The sequence below is a fragment of the Trachinotus anak genome, unplaced genomic scaffold (genome assembly GCF_046630095.1).
Source record: "Trachinotus anak isolate AG129_WGS33_773 ecotype Australia unplaced genomic scaffold, CSIRO_AGI_Tana_v1 ptg000009l, whole genome shotgun sequence".
NCBI lineage: Eukaryota > Metazoa > Chordata > Actinopteri > Carangiformes > Carangidae > Trachinotus > Trachinotus anak.
In genome coordinates this window covers 1,104,394-1,126,751 of record NW_027273860.1, presented here as the reverse complement: position 1 = coordinate 1,126,751, position 22,358 = coordinate 1,104,394, and the positions used below count along the sequence as shown (strand labels likewise).

Sequence of the window (22,358 nt, the reverse complement as noted above, 5' to 3'; positions counted from 1 at the left end):
TTGGACACACACACACACACACACACTTCACCTGCCCTTGAGGCGCTGGCTGAATGCATGAGAGTGGTTTCATGCAGCGTTCAGTTACTGGCAATAAAATGTTTGTTAGGTCAATGAGTCAGGCTGTTAACTTCACTGCTGAGTTGTGTTGTGGCACCGTCTAGTGGTCACTCACAACAATTACAGGAAATTACAACATCAAGAGAGGAGAGGAAAGGGTGGATGAAGGAAAGAAGTGAGGAGAGGAAGAAGAAACTGGTGTTCACTAATACCAGGTTTATAAAAAGGAATTTCTCAAACTGATTTGATTAATTGTTGATTTGATTGATTGTATTTGATCTGTTTTGTGTGATTTCAGTTTCCAGTGTGAGAGTTTTGAGAGATTCACCGCAGACTGATCTGAAAAAGAAAAATCTAGATCTATATAGCAGAGGCCAAAATATCCTGACTGAAAACACTGGATCCTACATCTCCCACAATGCAGCTGGACAGCATCTTTAATTAGACCGGCGTGATATCACTATGATGTCATCAGGGTTTTTTTCCAGAGACAAAGAACAGATTTCCACAGACTGATGACTGACCATGACCAGTGTATTGATCTTTAAAATCTTATTTAGAATTAAAAAATAATAATTTCTAAGAAAAATTAGACCATTGAAAACAACAGCAGGTGGAAAAAACATGAAATCAATTATATTTATTCATTATAACTAAATAAAAGTACTTGACGTTAAAGTCTATAAGTATAGAAGCATCACTCCAGGCTCCGTAACCAGTTTAGTGTCTTGTTGTCGCAGTTTCCAGCCGTGACCACTAGAGATCACAATGACTCCTCAGCACCGGCAACGAGCTCTGAGCTTCAATGAGAGTGAAAGTGGATTTTTACTTTTTATGGGTCATTTTTATTTGTTGGTTTACATTGTAATGAAGAAACATAAAAAAAAAAAAAAAACACCACTCAGTTTTCACATCAGAGCAGAGAAACAAACCCTGGTCCTTCAGATCTGGACTCTGATCCTGATCCTGGACCAACACTGCTGCTTCAAAACTGTCTCAGGAAATCAGAAAACATTAATGTTGCTGGATTGTTTTTGATGACCCGCCTCTGCCTTTAGCTGATTGGGCTCAGGTTGTCTTCCTGCTCTCTGATTGGCTCCTCAAACTTGTGTTCTGTGTCCCAGCTCCTGTTGGAGAGAGAAACAGCAGGAAACATTTAATCAGACACATGTACACAACATTTTATTTTTGTCAAAGAAGATTTTATTTGAATGCCTTTATACTCATGTGTCAGAATACTTTATATTTTCTACCCTGCTCATACTGCGCTGCCCCTGAAGAGGCTGTCAGTCACAGTGGCTTCAGTGTTCAGACCCCTTCACTGTACTCTGCTTAGGATTAAATGGATAAAACTTTATTATAATCAATTTATTCATTATTTTTTCACATCAGTTTAAACTCAGTGACCAATAAAAACATGTTTTTAGATTTTTTTGCAAATTTATATATAAAAAAACAAAACAGAAAAAAGTATTCAGACCCTTGGTCCAGACGTTTGTACAAGCTCTTTTGGAGTTGGAGTAGGAGTTATATTTATTCTTCCTTCAGTTTTCTTTTGACTTTTACTCACAGTGTCTTCTATCCAGTCTCTGCCATGAAAACCTGATGCTGAGACAGTCGTCCTTCCAGCAGGTTCTCCATTCTCCTCCCTGACCCTCCTTAGTTTGGTCAGATGGCCAACTCTAGAAGAGTCCTGGTTCCAGACTTCTGTTCTCCTGAGAACACTTAGAGGTCTACAGAGAGTCCACTGGAGTTCATGGTCTTGTCCTGACCTGCAGTGTGAACTGTGGGACCTTGTAGACACAGGTGTGTGACCTTCTAACCTCCAGGTGGACTCCAGTCAGGTTCTCAACTCACCTCAAGGAACATTAAAACAAACAGGAAGCAGCTGACCACAGCAAAGGGTCTGAATGTTTTTGTAAATGAGATTTTTCAGTTTTAATACATAAAAAAAAGAAAATCTAAAACGGTGAATGGGTCTGAATATTCTCTGAAGCCACTGTAAATGCAGAGGAAATGATAAAATACTGTACCTGTATGTAACACATTTGCTAACACCAAACCTCAACATAAGTCTGACCAAGTCTTAACCCTTAGACAAGACAAAGTGAGGACCAGGCTAAATGTCCTCTCTGGCCCAACCACAGCAGTAATTCTGATGTTTGGAGGAATAGTGTCCTGCTGCATGAGTCTGCAGAACAGAGACACAGATACAAAGAGCCACAGATGGAGAATAGATCCACAGGCATCAGCTCAGGCCCACAGACATGAGCCAAGCGGTTTTGTCTCTGACAGCGAGCGCTGCTGCCGCTCTGCTCATAATCCACTACACAAACAGAACTGCTGGGAAATCAACTCTCACACACGGCGCTGGGCGAGGGAGATTAACAGGCTGTTGATGGCTGATTCTCTCTCTGTCTGTGGGATTTAGTCAGTGCAGTGAGATGAGTTCACAACCTCAACAGACCTTCTGCTGTTTACTGTTTATTTCAGGCATTCAGCTGACTCCTGACACTTTGAAACAATGCAGTTTTCAGTGCCTTTCTTCTCATGTTGCAGAACCATCTAAATAAAATCCATGTTTTTCTCTTTTTCTGTTTAACAAAGTAACCTACACTTCTCAGATACATTACTGTACAGTTTTGTCTCAATACAAAGCAGCTGCACAAGACTATAGCCTAATAAATAAATAACAGATAGTTGGGAACTATCTGATCTATCAATAAAAAAAAAAAGGTTGGAATTCTGACCAGATGTCCAACTCAGTTTTCAATATTTGATGTTACAGACACATTTCACCCAGTACTGAGCTTCTTGCTGCACGTTGTATTTTTTATATGAGAGGAAATGTCAGTTTTTTCATTTTTTTCATGAATAAGCTTCAGCAGACTGCGTCGAACCAGGCAGCCATCATTTTCACATGCACAAGAATAAAACCATATTTAAAACCTTGAAATGTTTGTTCACCAAAAGAATTTGATTTTGAAACGACTTCCCGACTCGGGTAACGGTACCAACCGAGGAGCTTCATCCCTCCAGTATCTGGATCACAAAGATGGACCAACAGATCCAAGGTTACGTCCCTAAAGCCGTGTCCATCCATTGGACAGCTCGCCGGCTCAAAGCTGTTTTATTATGACTGTTTTCACTTAATAAACCTCCAGGACAACTAAACAAAAACAAGTGATTGGGTCAATGCAGAACAGTTCATGTATAACATGGATACACAGCAGCGTGGACAGGTCCATCAGTACAAAACACACAGTACAGGTGAAAAACACACAGACACAGTAGACATGCAACACTTTAAGGCCTTGAAAGAAGCTTTTATTTCGACCTGTCTTCAGACGTGTTCACATGTACAAAAATCACAGTTTGAAAACAACAAACACTCAAACACAGTACAAACAGTGCTGACTGGGATTTTGTAACTTGTGTGTGTTTATATAGAAAAGACATAATCCTCTTCATCTTCCCACTTTAAAGGTTTAGCATCTCGAGCGTTTCTGTTATCAGTTTTTATTTTACCAACTGTGAACAAACATTTGAGTTTTGGTTGACGCACTGATTCGATCAGCTGACTCGTACTGAAACAACACAGGTCATTTATCACCACCTTCGACAACAACGTGAGCGTCTTCTGACCTGATGCCTCTGTGGTTAAAGTCTGATTAGATTTAGACACAGACCACGTTAGAGGAAGACTGTGGTTATTGTCAAAGGAAACGTGTTATCTGTTGGTGAGACACTGAGAAAATGAGAAATTAGTTTCCCTCATTTCGGAGTAGGGTTAGGGTTAGGGTTAGGGTTCGGTATGCACCTCCTCAAATATGAGTAAAGGAGAATCTTTTATTGTTGTAACTTTGAGTTATTTACCTGACAAATAGAAAAACAAACCTATCGTAGAACAGACTGATGGTTCGTCAGTGGTGTTTTGGATTAGAAAAGCTTGTCCTGCTTGGCTTTAAGGACACTAACGCTAGTGATTCTTTTTACTTTAGATTCATTAGTTGATTCATTTTTTTGTTATTCCATCAGATTCCTGGTCTATAAATTAATAAAATAATAACTTATTCCCTTTAGAAGGAACCAGAAGCCATTTTTCAGATTTCTGATCAGTGCCCAAAAACAAGCAGCTGTTTAATGTTTTTACTTTACTACAATTCAATCTGAATATTTCATCATTGACTAAATGTCTTATTGTTTCAGACCATCTGGACCTGACTGTTTTCATTGTTCTGATATCCCATGACCCCCCGCCAGTGATCTCTCAGACCTTTACCAGTCGTGTTCGGTCTCCTTACTCGTTGATCTCGTCCTCCTCGTCCTCAAAGTTCTCCTCGCCGTCGTTGGCGGTGGCCTCCTGGTACTGCTGGTACTCGGACACCAGGTCGTTCATGTTGCTCTCCGCCTCTGTGAACTCCATCTCGTCCATGCCCTCGCCTGTGAACCAGTGCAGGAAGGCCTTTCTGCGGAACATGGCTGAGAACTGCTCCGAGATCCTCTTGAACAGCTCCTGGATGGCCGTGCTGTTGCCTATGAAGGTGGCGGCCATCTTGAGGCCCCGCGGAGCGATGTCGCAGACGGCCACCTTGACGTTGTTGGGGATCCACTCCACGAAGTAGCTGCTGTTCTTGTTCTGGACGTTCAGCATCTGCTCATCCACCTCCTTCATGGACATGGGCCCACGGAAGACAGTGGCGACGGTCAGGTAGCGGCCGTGGCGAGGGTCGCAGGCCGCCATCATGTTCCTGGCGTCAAACATCTGCTGGGTGAGCTCTGGAACGGTGAGGGCTCGGTACTGCTGGCTGCCCCTCGCTGTCAGAGGAGCAAACCCCGGCATGAAGAAGTGGAGTCTGGGGAAAGGCACCATGTTGACGGCCAGCTTGCGGAGATCTGCGTTGAGCTGTCCGGGGAAACGGAGCGAAGTCGTCACGCCGCTCATGGTGGCCGACACCAGGTGGTTGAGGTCGCCATAGGTTGGCGTGGTGAGTTTAAGAGTGCGGAAGCAGATGTCGTACAGGGCCTCGTTGTCGATGCAGTAGGTCTCGTCCGTGTTTTCGACCAGCTGGTGGACCGACAGGGTGGCGTTGTAGGGCTCCACGACGGTGTCCGACACCTGGTGGATCACAGGAAGATAAAAATCAGAAAGATAACACTGCAATCACACAATGTTTAGAACAACACAAAACCATCCTCATGAATTACAGTTCATATTGGCTCTTATTTAGATGTTACTACAAGTGATGGTGGTGTTGGAGCTGAGACACTGCTCCTAGTTACTGCCTGAACAATATGACATGAACACAGCCACACTCAGCACATTTATAATATTTCTATAACAATTATTTTCACTTTGCATTAATGTGTTCACCATTTTTCTGTTAGTTTATTTTGCAAACACGTGGATAAGAGGAATGAACCACTGATCCAGAACAGGGAACAGACACAGAGGGTTTCCTCCTCATACCTTAGGCGAGGGCATGACGCTGAAGGTGTTCATGATGCGGTCGGGGTACTCCTCCCTGATCTTGCTGATCAGCAGGGTGCCCATGCCTGAGCCGGTGCCGCCCCCCAGCGAGTGAGTCAGCTGGAAACCCTGCGGGATCGAACAACGACGAGTCAGACGGCAGTGATGAAGATGGAGTCAGGGTTTGTGTTTAGATGTTGATGTTCTGTGTTTAGAAGAGAAGCTCGACACAAAACACCTCGAACACTCAACAAGTAAACTAACAATTAGTTCAATAAATTTGCAATTAATCCAATTATCATCCTTTATCAAAATAATCCAGATAGAGGCAGTGATACCTACATACTAATTAATTCAAGTCATAAAGTAATAGAGATTATGATTCCTGCAAATTCAAACAGAACAGTGTACTTAAACTCTGCCCACAGTGGTTTAACCCAACCAATGAGATTATTTCTGGCTCCTACAAGCAGCTGTACCTCAGACACATGAAAAGTTTAAAAGCATCAGTCCTGTTCACCTGGAGACAGTCGCAGTGCTCACACTCCTTCCTCACTACATCCAGGACTGAGTCCACGAGCTCCGCCCCCTCCGTGTAGTGACCTTTGGCCCAGTTGTTCCCCGCACCTGTCTGACCTACAGACATCCAATCAGCACAGAGATAATCCATGTGTGAAATGTAAAATGATCGCCACGACAGATGGGATCATGCGTGCGGACACAGACTCTAGTGGTGACCCAGTTTTCAGGGACAGGAGGACAGAGTAGCTGGATTTGATTTCATGTGTGAGTCAGACAGAGATCTACAACCTCCCGCTCCTTCTCCGACTGAAACTTCTCCGACAAACTGTTCACTGCGCAGATTTAATGCTGGAAAGTTTCACTGCTGCTGCAGCTCTGTGCTGTTCAACCACACAAACCTGCCTTCGACTCTTAAAGCTGCAATGATCCTTTTTATTTATATCAACACTGAATCAAATATTCTTTAAAAATATCAATTGTAGTCTCTTTTAGCTCCTAGCCTTCATTTTGTGGTGTCTTTACTGTTCTGGTTCAGTCTCAGTGCTTCCAGCAGACAGCAGCTGCTGAACACAGCGGAGCGTGTAGCAGCTGAGGAGCCAGATGTTTCTGTCAGGAGCTGGAGGAGATCAAACACGGAGCTAAAAGAGAGGGAACGCTGGACACAAACACCACTCCACTACGATTTTACAGCAAGAAAACAAAATTCAGTTCAGATAATTATCAAACTGAATCAATGAAACATTTCTTGAATACATTTAATGGGTCTTTACTCATTACTAATCTGCTCAAATGGCATCTATGTCCCATAACTGGTTGAAATACCTGTGTTTCAAATCCCCTTAGAGGACCCCCCGATGGTGAAGAATCTAATGAGCTTAAAAACCCAGGTGATTGTTACCGAAGATGAAGTTGTCCGGTCTGAAGAGCTGTCCGAAGGCTCCTGAGCGAACGCTGTCCATGGTCCCTGGTTCCAGGTCTACCAACACTGCCCGGGGGACATATTTATGTGCTGCACAAACAGAGAAAACCACAACACCGAAGGGTCAGTCCTGCCTCCTTTCAGACAGGGACCTGGTTTTTGAATCCACATTCTGCATGTGATGTGTTTCTCTGCAGTTTGGTCCTGTTCAGCCGTGTTACAGCAACATGTCAGAGCCCCACCAAGAGAGGAGAGCAGGGCGGGTGGTGTCTGACACCGGAGGTCGCTGTTTGCATGATGCAGTGATCATCAAGAAAACTTAACACAAGGTGAGAAGTTTGCGTACAGTAGCATGGGAGCTGAATGACAACAGAAAACAAATTTACATTTCATTTAATTAGGCTGGATTTTCTTTTTGCGACTTTTTGTAACATCAGGGCAGCTTCCACCTACGAAAACTGTGGCTATATTCCAGAGGGTCGAACTGTGAGGCCTGAAGCAAAGACACTGTGTGAGGTGAAAGGGACAGGTGTGTACAGGTCTGTCCTCAGACGTGTGACACATATCTTTAGGTTGAATGTGACCCATATTCTCAGGTCGTCCATAAACCCACTTAGAAATCATAGAGAAAGCAGATGCTCCTTACAGCTGCAGAACTTGCCTGAGATTTATCATGTTTTTAAGTTTTCTTGTGATCCAGTGAGAGCAGTCTGTACATCAGGATCCACTGCAGACAGGAGCTGCAAGTAGTGAATTCAGCAAACTTTATTTTCCAAAATGCAGAACGCGGCGTCTCTGACTGGGATTTTGTTGGTCAAAGTGGAAACACGTGTTACATAGAGCTTCACAGAGGGCAACAAATTAAAGTCAACAAATGATCGAATCAGCTGATAAATCCAGTAATTAAAATAAATAAAAGACAATCCAAGTGTAATGAAGGAAAAGGTTAAATTTCTAATCCTGCAGTGTCCCAAGCAGCAGCTCCACAGAGATGAATAAAGGCTTCATGTTAGTTTATTCTGTTATTAGAGGCCAGACTAAGACATTCACCCGTTATTCAGAGGAAGTGTGTGACTCACACACACACACACACACACACACACACAACTCTGCTCTTATCCATTGTACTTACAGGATGCCTCATTGTAGTAGACGTTGACCCTGTCCAGCTGAAGAGCCGAGTCACCCACATAGTTTCCCGCAGGGTCGATGCCGTGTTCATCGCTGATCACTTCCCAAAACTGAGTCACAGCAGCGGCACAGGGAGAGAAGAAGAAGACAGCTGATGCAGTATCATGCTCCAGCAGTGAGCGTCTTTAACCACACTCACCACCAACACAGCAGAGCTCATCTGCACCACGAGATACCAGGAGTGACCGTGATTTGGGTGAACTGAGCCTTTAAAGGGTTTTACTAACAGTGCGGCGTGAAGCAGATCTCACACAGTGCTGCTCCTCCACTGTCATTTACCCAGCATCCTTTGTGGTTACAGTGACCTGTTTGCTGTTCACTTGTTTGCTTCACTTTCTTCTCTGGCTGAAACTCAAAGCTCACGCCTTTGACTTTCAGCCCAGAAGACTCGCACTGGAACAGTTGTGTGTTTGCTCAGAGCCGCGTGTGTGTGTGTGTGTGTGTGTGTGTGTGTGTGTTCACCCAGATTCCTTGAATAGTCTCACAGTGGCTCACAGAGTTCACTTCACTCCCCCTCACCACTGTGATGAGTTTATCACAGGACAGAGAGCAGAGGCTCCCTACACTCATTCACTCATTCATTCATTCATTCATTCATTCACTCACTCACTCACTCACTCACTCACTCGCTCACTCACTCACTCACTCACTGGAAACCACACCCGCCCCAGCCTCTTACAGTCACTACTGGATGTTTAAATCAGTTAGAACAGTGAGGACACATGTGACATGTTTCTGTCCTGACACAGGTCAGAGGTCACAGGTCACAGGTCACAGAGCAGACAGTGACTGTGTGTGGACCCAGCAACACAGGTCAGAGGTCAGAGGGAACAGAACCCGGTTCTCTACCTTGGTCCCGATCTGGTTCCCGCACTGTCCCGCCTGGATGTGAACTATCTCTCTCATCGTCGCTGCTCTCTCTCTCTCTCCGGTGTTGTCTCTCCGGTGCTCTCTCTCTCTCTCCGGTGTTGTCTCTCCGGTGCTCTCTCTCTCTCTCCGGTGTTGTCTCTCCGGTGCTCTCTCTCTCTCTCTCTCTCTCCGGTGTTGTCTCTCCGGTGCTCTCTCTCTCTCTCCGGTGTTGTCTCCGGTGCTCTCTCTCTCCCTCTCTCTCTCCCTTCTCCGCTGCTCGAGCCCGGCGCGCGTCTGTTAAACGGGGGCGCGCGACCGGCTTCATCTCCTCCTCTCACGCGCGTTCACGCGACCACGCCCCGGAGGGAGGGGGGGGGGGGGCACCCGCGGGACCCCACGACCTGTTAGTCCCACTCAGCATGAAACACCCCTGCTGCGTCTCACTGCCCCACAGGAAGGATGCAGCTGCTGACACAACAACACACACACAACAACACAAACACAACAACACAACACAAACACAACAACACAACAACACACACACAACAACACAAACACAACAACACAAACACAAACACAACAACACAACAACACAAACACAACAACACAACACAAACACAACAACACAACAACACACACACAACAACACAAACACAACAACACAAACACAAACACAACAACACAAACACAACAACACACACACAACAACACACACACAACAACACAAACACAACAACACAAACACAAACACAACAACACAACAACACAAACACAAACACAACAACACAAACACAACAACACAACAACACAAACACAACAACACAACAACACAGCACACACACATATATGTGTGTGTGTGTGTGTGTGTTATTTGTGAGTTTTGAACATCCAGTGTTACACCAGAATGTCTCATCAGCAGTGGTTGGTGCTGTTCCTCTGCAGGGTCCCAGTGTCTGACCTGTTCTCACCCGCATGAAGCTCAGCAGCAGCACTTTAATGTGCTCACTGCTCCATTCTCATACTGTTTCTCTGTCAAAATATTACTTATGAAACTCCTTTGCATGAAAACATGTAACCAAGTGTGAGGTGTAATGCTGGATTTTGATTGGTTAAAAAAAAAACAACACTGTCTTGGTTTAGCGAAACAATCACAGGAAAAAATGATGTGAATCTTTTCTGAGCATCATAGTGCAACAGGTGAAGCAGCCTCACAAAATTCTCCAAAGGTTTTCAAAAGATGAATAAATTGAACTAAATAAATAGAGGCTTGGTAATATAATCTGCTGACAGGTGGTTAAATCTCTTCTTACAGCACCATGACTTTATTTGTTCCCTTAGGCAGCACTTGCTTGAGAATCCTCATGTTTTTAAGTTTTCTTCAGTCTCGCAGTGATCCAGTGACAGTAGTCTGTCTGGCCACACACACACTGTACACAGGAACTCCTAATGGCTAATTCAGTATAATTCTAATGGCGCTAGTGTGACAAGATATAAACAAGTAGGAGGAGAAGACAAAGAATCAAGAAGAGTCAAAGTGTAAAATTCATTAAGCTTCACTTTTCATGTTGAGATATATATATATATATATATATATATATATATATATATATATATATATATATATATATATATATATATATATATATATATATATATATATATGTGTATATATGTGTGTGTGTGTGTGTGCGTGTATATATATATTTATCTTAAAGTTTCCGATCTACTGCAGTGTGCACAGAGAAATGAGGAAGGACCCCTGCAGGGGATTTTTCCTCCTCTGTCAGGGAACATGTGCCAGACGTTGCTTCAGAGAAGATGATGATGAAGAGGGTCAGCTGCTGCTGGGGGCGGCAGCGGTGTCACTTTACACAGCACTGTGAGCTATAAAACAGGAATTCATCACCGACACTGTACATCTGCTCTGCTCACTGTGAGAACGAGGCGTTTCTGCTGCATCCTGCAGAGAACAACCTGCGGAGACATTTAATGTGCGTCTCCATGAGCCAAGTTTAGGTTTAATCCTGACCCTGCGTCCAGGTCATGAAGGGGACACTGATGTCTGTTTCCATAAGAAAACAGACACATGCAATTTGCCCTTTGTCTGAATGAAAACCAAGTGAGAAAATTGGTCATATTTATAGAGTTGTGTCTTTGCAGTTAAATCTTTAAAACTCCCATTTTTTCTTTAAAGATCACTTGTGTTTTTTCTCTTGAGGATGTTCAGGTTTGTACAGTCAGAAACTTAGAGAGCTTGATAAACTAGAAAAACAATCTTTATTTATATATTTGATTTACAGCAACATTTAATTTACAAAGATAAAACATCTAAACACAGACACCACAGACATTCAGACGATGCACAGAGACTTAAAAGCTGCTGCTGAGAATCCGGACAATAACGAAGATCATTCAATTAAAATAAAACCAATTCAGTCTGATGGATTCATTAAACTAAGTTTACACTCAGTCCCACCTTGGCAAAACAGAGTGTGTGTGTGTGTGTGTGTGTGTGTGTGTGTGTGCTGTTAAACGAACACACACACTAGCAGTCGTCCTCTCCGGTGAACTGCAGTAAGGAGGAGGACGTGTAGAGCAGCAGCTGACCTGCCAGTCTGGTCAGGCAGGTGAAGCAGCGCAGCACCGACCTGCAACCAAGACACTGCAGCTGCATGATTCAGGCCAGCAGCCTCTCAGAGGACCGTGTGAGCAGAGGGCCAACTCACCTGAGCACCTGCTTCGCCGTGGTGCACCTGAAGTCGTAGGAGAGCGTGTACATCTCATACAGAGTGGCCTTGATGCCGAGGCAGCACAGGAAGTCTTTAGGGTGCAGCTTGTAGAGGTCAAAGGTCAGTTTAGCAATCCCATTCCTCTTTGGCTGACGGAAGCTCGGTAAGATCTGAAACACACACACACACACACACACACACACACACACACACACACACACACACACACACACACACAGGAGAGTCAGAGCAGCTCACACACAGTTCAACAGGTGAACCTGCTGCCATCTGGTGGAGGAACTGAAGAATGAAACATTTGGGTGTTTGCTGAACATAAAAATCAGTTTTACATCCTCAGGTTTTAGGCGAATGAGGCTTTTGGACTTTCACTACTGGACTAACACACGTCTACAGAACTGCGCTACTGTCTGATTGGTCCCTGATTCCTCCTGAAGCAGAATGAGTTCAAACACACAAGATTGTGACCTGGTGCTGGTTAAAGGCAAAGAGGGGCCGCGATAAACACTGAGACATAAAAACTACTCTGAAAACATCCTCAGTTTATTTTCAGAGTCTGAAACGTTGACACAGTTCTGGATTGGACTAATAAATACTTCATGTCAATGATCTGACAGAAAGAATTTGAGTTTTGTGCCATCATCCTCTTGTATCTGTCACTGTTGCTGGTGCAATGTGAATTTCCTCCCTGGGGAGTAAATCATGATCAGATCAGCTGACTCACCTTGTTCTGCGTCCACGTCTCTCCCTTCTCCAGCACCATCAGCGACGTGTTGCAGGGCAGAGCCTGGAAGAACTCCTCCGAGTCCACCACGGTCCCGTCCTCCTCCAGGACCAGGGTCAGGACGTGGCAGGACATCACGAACACCCGCGCAGCCTGAGACACAAGGAAGCCAGAGACTGACCTGATCAAACATGGCGACCTCTCTGAGAACAGCCCAGAAACATGTGTGCACATGATGTTTGCTGTTCTCACAGCCCCAGCACCTGCTCCAGCAGCTCGTCCAGGGAGGAGGCCGCCAGGCCCCGCCGCCGCCTCCGGCTCTGGGTGCAGACCGTGAAACGGCGAGGCTGGTCCGGGGACAGGATGTGCCGGGAGATGGTGGTCTGCACCGTCGCGACCGACCTGCCAGGAGCGTTGGATTACTACCATGTGAGAACCACACACACACACACACACACACACACACACACACACACACACACACACACACACACACACACACACACCGAGCTCACCCACCTCACCAGAGTCTCCGGCAGCAGAGCTCTGGCGTATCGGACCCCGGACTGGATCGACAGCGGCGCCATGGTGCGGATCCGTGGGCAGCGGCTCCAGACTCACCTGAAGGACCAGCTGACTGACCTGCACACGAACCCTTTATCAACAACGGCGGCCTGTGATTGGTCCCCGATCAGAGCAGCGAGCCAATAGAAAACAGAGCTGCATTATCCACAGAGAACATGTAGAAAAACAGAATGAGAGAGAGAAACAGGAACATGGGGAGAAGAAACATCCACGGCTGCAGAGCAGGTCAAAATCTGAGGAAACAGACAACAGATCACATGTATTTATCATCAAAATATTAATTATTGACACATGAAACAATGTTGTGTCTTTGCTTTTTTGTCTAACAAGTGACCCAAAAAACAGATTTCATATGTTTTCTTTTGCTTTTCCAGGGTTGAGTATTTACATATAAACAGCACAGAGAAGTACAGGGTAGGACATTTAAAGGATGATGATATCACAGCTGTTCAGAGATACCAGTGGAGGCCCTCATGGGGAATTTGACTTATCATTTTAAAGCACGAGAAAACATAATAATGTGACAACATTTGACTTGATCTGAACCTGTTATCTGTAATGTATCGTTGGGGAAGAGAACATCAGTGCATTCAGAAAGGGCCTGGCATTTTAGCAGATAACAAAGTCATTTCATCAGCCCAGAGCCTCATAACAAAATAAAATAAATCAATAAAAACGTTCGCTCCAACTGCTTTCATACACAGGAAATAAACACGTGTTGTAAATGTTGTGTTCTAGCATGAATGCACAGTAAAGAAAAAAATCTTTGTTACAAAAATGTAATTTTATAATCCACACCTCTCTACTCACTGTTTTTTTGGTCCAGGTTGTTCCAGTGTTGGAGAAAAAATCTTTAAACTGACTGTGGTCCAGATATTTAAGGAGCTTACAGAGGAATCCAGCTGGTATTCTTTTGTTTCAGACTAAGTGAGCTTGGAGATTAGGGAAAACATTTTAATTTGTTGAGCAAATCATAATCAAGCCTTTATTTGCAACACTGCAGAAAAAATGAACTTAAACACAAGGAAAGGTCACCCAGAGAGACTGGGTTTGTTTGGTCCTTCTCTTACACACTCTCACATACAAGACCATTATTATTGTAGATAATTTTCTGCTTTTGAGGCAGTTGATTAAAACCATGTAGCCTTCAAAATTGATTGTGGTGTTTTTGTTCAGTACTCAGTTGTATTTTCCATTTTTTAACTAATAAAGGGAAAAGAGGGGAACCCCAGTAACACCTCAAGTTCAAAATGATGTTAATTTATGATGGTACTTGTTTGCAACTGAGCTCCACTGTAGTTGTTCTAAATATTGAAAGTTGCAAATGATTTACATGTCTGGTATTGAGTTTTATATGAATTGATACCAAATCAAGCTTGTGGATAGAAATACATGTGAAACACATTTTTCATTTTAAAATACATTATATAATGAAAAAAATGGGGGAAATGTCATGAACTCCGCCTTAAATGTATCAGAAGGAACTGTTGACAGATTGACGCTGGCTGCTGTTTCCCGCCGGACCTTAAACGCAGACGGACCAAACAAACGCGGCGCACTCTATGGGCGCACTTGAAAAACATCCCGCTTGAAGCCAGAGAGCTGTACAACTCAACGACTTCACGGTTTAATTCACCGCCACGACTCCAGATGAAGTTTCGAGGGAAAATCATAGACGTCGCCTGCCTCAACCACTTCAGCCGTGAGTGGCTTTAGCTGTTAGCTAAACTAGCTCCTGACGCTGCTAGCCTGGTCGCTTCCACCAGATTACGCACAAAACTTTCAAGTTTGCGCGGAAAAATAATTTCACGCCTCACACATTTCAAATCCCGGCAGCTTGTTCAGTCTTGAAGTTTTGTGAAATGTTAGAGTCAGTTCGGCACAACGTTATCGCTGAAATACTGGTTAACTTCTTAAAAACAGCCGTTTCGTTTCACTAATTTAAAAGACACCAACATTGGTAATGAAATGTGGTGTCATGTCCAGACTTGTTTTAATCGTACCGAATTTATCTCGGGGTGCAACCAATGCTTATTTTCATACTTGGTTGATCACTTAATAATAATAATTATTATCATTAAACACAATGACTCTGGGACTGTCTCTCTCTCCCTTGTTATACTGGCTTTCTGTCATTTTAAACAATGTTCAGATACTTCCAGGCGGGGATTGAGTTTTATGTCTGTAAATGTTGTGGTCTTAAATTCAGTAAATGAAAAATTGCAACTGACCTGGTCCCTGTCTGTGGCTGAAAGTAGCCTGGATTAACCTTGCCCTTCCTGATCCTCACCAGGAGTCATCACCACCATCTCAAAGCTGACAAAGATGTGCGTCCTGCGACTGACTCCAGACAACCTGTTCTTTGTCCTGTCTGGTAAAGTGGCCAATGGAGGGGTCAGCATGTGGTGTGAGCTGTCACAGGTGAGAGCACACGTCTGGTTGAGCTCAGTGTTTCACCTGTCGGGAAAGAAAACACAGCCTGAGTGGAGCCAGGTTAGGAAGGAGCTCGGATGATGGGGAAATAAGACAAGTCAAAGACACTAGAATAGATTAGATATCGAAGCATCTATCTGTCTGTGCTTTTTTTAAATTCACTGATGAATTGTTGTTTGTTATTGGCATCACATGACAGCACTGGAGAGTACCATAAATAAGAATAATAAAATAATAATTTGGTAATCTAGAGGCGAGAAAAGTGATTTGTTATAAACCTCCATCAGTGAATGGATGTGTGTGAGTGTGGCTGTATGTAAGACACTGTGAGACACTTTTATCCTTCAATGGCAAAGAAAACAGCAAATCCTCACATTTAAGAAGCTCAAACCAGAGAATGTTTGATGCTTTATCTTAAAAATTAAAAATAAAATGATGACAAAAAAGTTGCTGATTATTTTCTGGCGATCGGTCTAAAGTCATATACATGCGCTGTATTTTCAGTATGTTTTCCTCTCTGTAGAAAGAGAGCAAGAAGCTCATGCTGTCAGTGCGTCCTTCCTCCCTGCAGGCCAACTTCTTTGATGAGTACCAGATGGAGGGCGTGTCCTCTGAGGACAATGAGATTTGTCTGGAGGTGACTCCAGAGAACCTGTCCAGAGCCCTGAAGACGGTCCAGAACGCCAAGGCCGTCAAAATGAAACTGACCAAGAAGCACTGTCCCTGCCTCACCATTGCTGCAGAGCTGGTGAGACTGTAAGAGTGACTTTTGAAAAACTTAGCAGCAGAGCACACGCCAACCCAGAATAACAGCAAGTATTTTTCTTGCAGGACAGTTGTCCCAGACTGTCCAACTACATCAGGCCTCAGATTTCATAACTTTATTCAATCTAAAAAACAATTGTATTTCTATATACTTTTTTGTATCAGCAATACTGATAATATCAATATGTTCATTTTCTTTATGTTTTATTTCTGGACACATGGGGGCAGCAGAAACAACCTGTGAACACAACTCCAAGGCTTTGATCGCTCTCTCTGCTCCCACAGTGTTGTTTTCAGTAGCAGCAGCTGTTATCAGGGAAACAGCTGTAAAAAGCCTCTGTAGTTGGGATAATACTGGACACTCCACATGAATAATCATGTTGCTCTGTGACTGCTGGACGTGGAAATAAGCAGCAGTTTGGTGATGACATGTCATCGCAGTGTTCACTACTTGTTCCAGCTGACCAGAAAAATCGGTTACTGCAGGTTTATGATATATGTATTGCAATATCACAGAGCTTTGTCACGTCTGAGACAAATAACTGAGTGATGTCCCGTCTTCATTCTGTCCAGCCCACCCTGTCCAGCATCAGTCGAGTCGTCACTCATGACGTCCCAGTTGATGTCATCCCCCGGAAACTCTGGCATGAATTCAAAGAACCAAACATGCCGGACTTTGATGTGAGTGACAGCTCCAGGAACTACATAACCAAACACTGGGGACACGTCAGAGGATATAGTGTTCCTCTGAAATTAGTCTTCCTTTACAAGTGCAGGTGACTTCTAAAAGATGTCTTGTTATGTGTCTGTCCTTGCAGGTCAGTATCTACCTGCCTCCTCTGAAGACCATGAAGAACGTTGTGGACAGAATGAAGAACCTCTCCAACTTCCTGGTAGGGTCACATGCCTCCAATCTTCATCCAAATCTAAGGGGTGGTGCAGTTCAGGGTGTTTTTTTTAAGGCTGAAAGAAATTATCCAGCTACTTTAAAATTAATTGAAAGCATTAACATCATCTTCAATATAGAGATTAGAGGCCTTAATTCGACAAAACATGAACTGATACAGTGAATGAAAAAGTTTGGTGGCAGATTTTGAAAAGTCGTCCAGGTTCCTGAAACTTGCAGAAACTCTGAGGTGATGTGTGTGTGTGTGTGTGTGTGTGTGTGTGTGTGTGTAAGTAAGTATCTCTGTGTTTGTATCAGGTAATCGAGGCCAACCTGAACGGAGAGATGAACCTGAAGATTGAGACTGATCTGGTTTCTGTCACCACTCACTTCAAAGACCTGGGGAACCCTCCATGGGGTAAAAACAGTGGCTTTGTTGTTATTGCACCTGTTTTTCAGCCACACCAGCAGCAATGCTGTACTAAAAATATTCTGAGGACTGAGATATCTACTCATCTACTCGACAGGTTGAGATTAAATTTAATACAGACATTCATGATCAATTGCACCAATCACCAGAAAAAATTCCTTGTATGTGAAAACATACTTGGCAATAAAACTGATTCTGATTCTGATTCTGATGTTCCCCAGGAAAATCCCACTTTCATCCATCATGAAGATTATTTAATTTTGTCCTTTACTCTGATTAGTGGACAAACACCTACAGAAGTAATCAACTAATACTAACATGCTAATATGCAGCACTAGGATGGTGAAGATGGTGAACATTAGACCTGCTAAACATCAGCATGTCAGCATTGTTATTGTGAGCATGTTAGCATGCTGAGATTAGCATTTAGCTCGAAGCATTGCGGCAGCTTTTCCTTTTTTACTTCTGAAGCTTTGTTTCTATAGCGTAGCATAGTGAGGAGCAGGCAGGTAATGTACGAAGAGAGTGAGAGGAATGACATGCAAGAAAGGCCCTTGGCTGCATCAAAGTGGGGCCTCTAATTCTGTGCTATGTGTCTTAAATTCTCCTTGGTGTAGGGACCTTAACTGTGCTGATGCAGAGGTTTCATTAGTATGGAGGAGGTTGCACTCTTTTCATGCAGTTCTGGTCTGACACTGTCCTGTGTCCTAAGTTCTGTGTTTCAGGATCAGCAGGTTAAATCTGGTTGAAAACCATTTCTTCCCACCTAATGGAGGAACTCACAGTGGTTCATGTTCTGGTTCCATGACCCTGCTCCAGCCCCTTGTTGTGAGAAATGTTTCACACATTTCTCTTTCTTCTCCACCCCGCTCTGCCTCCTGTCCCTCCAGGTGATGATGCCTCACAGGACAGCAGTGCGTCTCAGAGCAGGGACCCAGAGGCCATGGCCGAGGCCAGAGTGGACATCAGGAGGCTGCAACAGTTCCTCATGGGACAGCAGGTCAACCCCAGCAAGGCCATGTGCAGTAAGTGAGCCCAGCCCACAGCTCCTCCTCATGCACAGCTGGAAAAAGTCAAATGCAGCGAAAAAGGTTTTATCTTGTCATGTTGCCTAGTGACTGCAGATACACTGGGATTATTCATACATCCTGACATCAACGTTACAATGGGAGAAAAGTTTGAAACACCACATGAACATGGTTAATATGAGCTGTATGGGGACAACCGTCAACAATGAGATGGCTGTTCCATAGCTCATTAAAGAAAAACATCCTAGATTCAACTCAGTGAGATGTTTTCTGCATGGGCCATGGTCATATGATCATGATCACGTTTCCTGCTGCTCTCCAGGAGAAAGTAGGTATGTATGTATGTATGGATGTAGGAATGCCAGGAGTCTGAAAATAGATATTTTCGCCCTAAAAATCTGTTTTAAAAGTAAAATATTAATTTTGCACTGATACTGATACTTTAACCCAAGTAAATGATTTGACTATTTGCTCTGTCACAGGTTAAATCATAGCTCCCCTGACATCGTCCTCTTTGCCCCACAGATATTGTCCATCAGAGAGTTGTCCACCTGATTCTGCTGCATGAAGACATGTCGCTCCAGTACTTTATCCCTGCTGTGGCGTAGACTATCTGCACACCACATGAGTAACTTCTGCTCATTGTGAGTTTGGGGACATGAAATATGGACTGAAAACCTGTTCAGGATGTTTTCTCACAAAGGAATCCTCTTTCACATGGAACCCAGAATGAGACAAAACCCACAGTGTGTGGAAGTCTGTCCTACACTAATGAGACTGAGCTTGGTTTCAGTCCTCACAGTGGACCACAGGAAGACTTTACCCACTGACCTCTGGTGGGAGTAAGGACATGCAGGTAAATACACATTTATGAAGTGGGATGATGCATTTAGATTGAGGTGCAAGAAAGCACAGAACAAAGTTTGCACAATCGTTGGTTTGGAGTTTCAGATTGTTATGTGTTTTACATTAAAACTGTTGAAAATGTAAACATGGTTTGATTGAAGTTCTTTTAAAAAAAATCTGAATCTTACACACACTTGTACAAGTACTGCTTGTGGCGTTTAATTTGGTTTTATTTATTTTATTTTCATTCATTTCAAGTTTCACACCACATAAAATCATTTTCATTTGTTGGTGCTCAAAGCCTCCAAAAATGACCTTTAAAAAAATGAAAGTGTCGTGACAAACAATGTCACAGTCAACAGGTTTTTACGCAACTTTAAGCAACTTAATTGGGTGTGAAGTTCCAGTATCTTGAGTAATAATGTGCTTTTATTTTGAAATAAAATCAAAATGCAAAGAGATTTGAAACCATGATCAGTGTCAATGAGTGGCTGATCATGTGATTGCAGGTATTTGCAGATGTGTTGGGAGTCCTGCCAGCATGCACTGGGGCAATAGATTCACATCAGTCTTATTTAATATATGTTTCTGCAGTAACTGGTGTTATTTTGTTCTACAGTGTGCTCTATGATGTTCCACTGATTCCGTTAAACAATCAGGACTTACCAGTAAATGTGGTCAGAATATGATGTTGGTGCATGATTGGTGAGAATTTCTCCACTGGATGTGCAAGAGACACTTGATCGATAATCAAAAGTAAGACTGCATTAAAATCTCTCATCTCATTACAACAATAGTTTTCAGCACGAAAGTTCTGCAATTAATCATTTATTACATATAAGCATTCAAATTAAAAAAAAAAAAAATTTTTCAATGGCAAATTAAATGTCATATGGTCTGGTCTTTTATCATAATCTTTATTTGGGTATATATCACTTTGCTCACAGTATCTGAAACTATTTTTGGGTTGGTTAATTTTCAATGTACAAACTTTTTTTTGTCATATTTCATCATGTATAAATATAGGTGACGTATTATGCAAAGTAAAACGTTACAGTTATGAAGAACGGTGTCCAGGTGATCAATGTGCATGGAAACAGGAAGGGAACAATAAAACTGAAAGAGTTCAGTTACTCACCTCAGATTCCTATTTGAGTAATTAAATTAATGCAATGCAAGAAAAAGGAAATATGGTTTTTTGAGATGAAAGAGAAATATCAAAGCAAAATTAATAGTCAATAAAATGACAATGGTGTAGCTCAGTAAAAGGAACTTTGAAACCCTAACGTTAAAGTTTTAAATGCTGTAATTGAGGTGCACACTCTCTAGCCTGTTTGAGAGAGTGGGGGCAGATAAACTAAATGCAGCATCGCTGTAGGTTTAGTCCAGGACCTACTTAGATCCATCAGTGGACACAAACACAACTCCAAATGAATGGCCATGCTGCTCTGTAACTGCTGGATGTGGAAATAAAAAAGTTCAACATACAGTGACAAATTAAAGGAAAAACCCACAGAAAGTTTCTTTGTAAGGTGCTGCCAGAGCAGCTTCAATTCTACTTGGCAATTTAAAAAACAGAAATTGCAGGTTTGTGTATTTTATTCAGTTGCCTTTATTTAGTTTTTTTAATTTTCTATTTCCGGTGAAGTTTATTTTGAAAGGAACGTGGTCGGATATAATAACCGTTAAACGACAGTAACGGAAAATTTTTCAGGAATTTTGGTAAAAAGGTATTTTGTGTTAATTAAAGGCTGTGCGGGAGAGGTGAATGATTTATTTTTCTTCAGCCGAAGAGAAAACAATGTGAGTTTAATTATTTCATCTGTCTTCAAGGATTTTGAGACAATTTTTGAAATAAGTTAGCTAACTTTTCGTCGTTAGCAAAGAAATGTGACGTTGGCGTTCACCGCCATTCAAGAGTTGGTTTTTATTCTGCTTCTTTTGCGTGTTACTTTTCTGTCTGCGCGTCGATTTATTTAACTTTCAATGAAGTGAAGGAATAATAATTGGTCTTGACTTGACCTCTTCAGTTTGAAGTTAATTGAATAATTGCTTCTTCAGCTACACTTCCGGCTTCTTCCCTCACGTCCTCAGTCAGCAAGATATTATGGAGGCGCATGAAAGCGGCAACTAAACGCAACAGGACAAGAGCACAACTAAATAAATTAACATGTGGACAGAGAGATAACAAAAACAATCTAACCACAACCATTAGCCCACATTGCGTGGCTGCGATTTGCTTCACACCAATGCGAACAGTTAGCTAGCTAGCGAGTCCAACATTTGTCGAACAAATTAGTAATATTGGTAAAGGCAAGTTGGCTAACAATATCATATTTACTACAGCCGTCACTAATCAAAACTGACATGTTACTTTCGGTAGCATCAGGGTACTTTTACATCATGGAGAAGAAAAGTCAGTTCTGAATCAAACAGGGGTCCTTCAGCAGCTTTAGGGCTCTCCCTCATGGGAAAGTCAAACCGGTATTGGCTCCATGGTCCGAGTGGGAAAGAAATTGGGACTGCAGTCGCACAAAAGACACTGAGGGAGCCGGCAAAAATTTGGATGTATTTGTATGAAACTGGATTTTTTGAAGGGCCACCAGCCAACCGGGATTTGAGCCGGTGTGTGCAGCACACAAAGGGGGTGTGACTTTTTTCTCCGCTCAGGACGCCAGTACTTCACTATATCTTTACATAGAAAATAGTTTATCACTGCTATGTTATTATTAAAAATCTAGTCTTCAGAACCTTTAACTGAACTGGTAATCAACACACATGACGCAGACTAGTGATTCACTCTAAATGGAGAGGGGAGGAACTGAAACTCAGTGTGTCTTGTAGTTCACACTCCAGATTTTAACTGGACAGAGCAGGAAGAATGAAACTGACGGCTGAGGCAA

General features: G+C 42.9%; 4 protein-coding genes across 20 annotated transcripts in view; 2 read left to right on the top strand and 2 right to left on the bottom strand.

The window, feature by feature from the left end:
- Positions 1 to 882: 882 nt before the first annotated feature.
- tubb6 (tubulin, beta 6 class V) lies at positions 883 to 9,960 on the bottom strand. Of its 4 annotated transcripts, XM_071484332.1 has the most exons (8): positions 9,152 to 9,960; positions 9,012 to 9,091; positions 8,104 to 8,212; positions 6,951 to 7,061; positions 6,051 to 6,166; positions 5,531 to 5,659; positions 4,365 to 5,179; positions 883 to 1,187 (listed from the first exon to the last, which is right to left on the bottom strand). In XM_071484332.1, the coding sequence occupies exons 2-8, from the start codon at positions 9,066 to 9,068 to the stop codon at positions 1,115 to 1,117; spliced, it is 1,410 nt and encodes a 469-aa protein (XP_071340433.1). In that variant the 5' UTR covers positions 9,069 to 9,091; positions 9,152 to 9,960; the 3' UTR covers positions 883 to 1,114. The 4 variants fall into 4 exon arrangements, with proteins under 4 accessions (XP_071340433.1, XP_071340432.1, XP_071340435.1 ...); XM_071484331.1 differs by having other exon boundaries at positions 9,012 to 9,960; XM_071484334.1 differs by having other exon boundaries at positions 4,343 to 5,179; positions 9,012 to 9,958.
- Positions 9,961 to 11,269: 1,309 nt separating this feature from the next.
- Positions 11,270 to 13,143, bottom strand: cidea (cell death inducing DFFA like effector a). Its single transcript, XM_071484330.1, has 5 exons — positions 13,002 to 13,143; positions 12,746 to 12,884; positions 12,483 to 12,635; positions 11,738 to 11,910; positions 11,270 to 11,659 (listed from the first exon to the last, which is right to left on the bottom strand). The coding sequence occupies exons 1-5, from the start codon at positions 13,067 to 13,069 to the stop codon at positions 11,557 to 11,559; spliced, it is 636 nt and encodes a 211-aa protein (XP_071340431.1). The 5' UTR covers positions 13,070 to 13,143; the 3' UTR covers positions 11,270 to 11,556.
- Positions 13,144 to 14,572: 1,429 nt separating this feature from the next.
- hus1 (HUS1 checkpoint clamp component) lies at positions 14,573 to 19,497 on the top strand. The gene is made up of 8 exons (XM_071484329.1): positions 14,573 to 14,769; positions 15,361 to 15,488; positions 16,072 to 16,248; positions 16,839 to 16,946; positions 17,084 to 17,158; positions 17,470 to 17,569; positions 18,472 to 18,606; positions 19,135 to 19,497. The coding sequence occupies exons 1-8, from the start codon at positions 14,718 to 14,720 to the stop codon at positions 19,215 to 19,217; spliced, it is 858 nt and encodes a 285-aa protein (XP_071340430.1). The 5' UTR covers positions 14,573 to 14,717; the 3' UTR covers positions 19,218 to 19,497.
- A 1,603-nt stretch (positions 19,498 to 21,100) lies between these two features.
- The window catches only part of LOC139624914 (protein NLRC3-like), a 74,261-nt gene continuing 73,003 nt past the window's right edge, over positions 21,101 to 22,358 (top strand). For all 14 annotated transcript variants that reach the window (XR_011691780.1, XR_011691779.1, XM_071484327.1 and 11 more), the window contains exon 1: positions 21,101 to 21,258. Coding sequence is in view for 12 of the 14 variants with exons in the window: in XM_071484327.1 (XP_071340428.1) it covers positions 21,224 to 21,258 (35 nt within the window). In the remaining 2 variants the exon portion in view is untranslated. The remainder of the gene's footprint in view (positions 21,259 to 22,358) is intronic.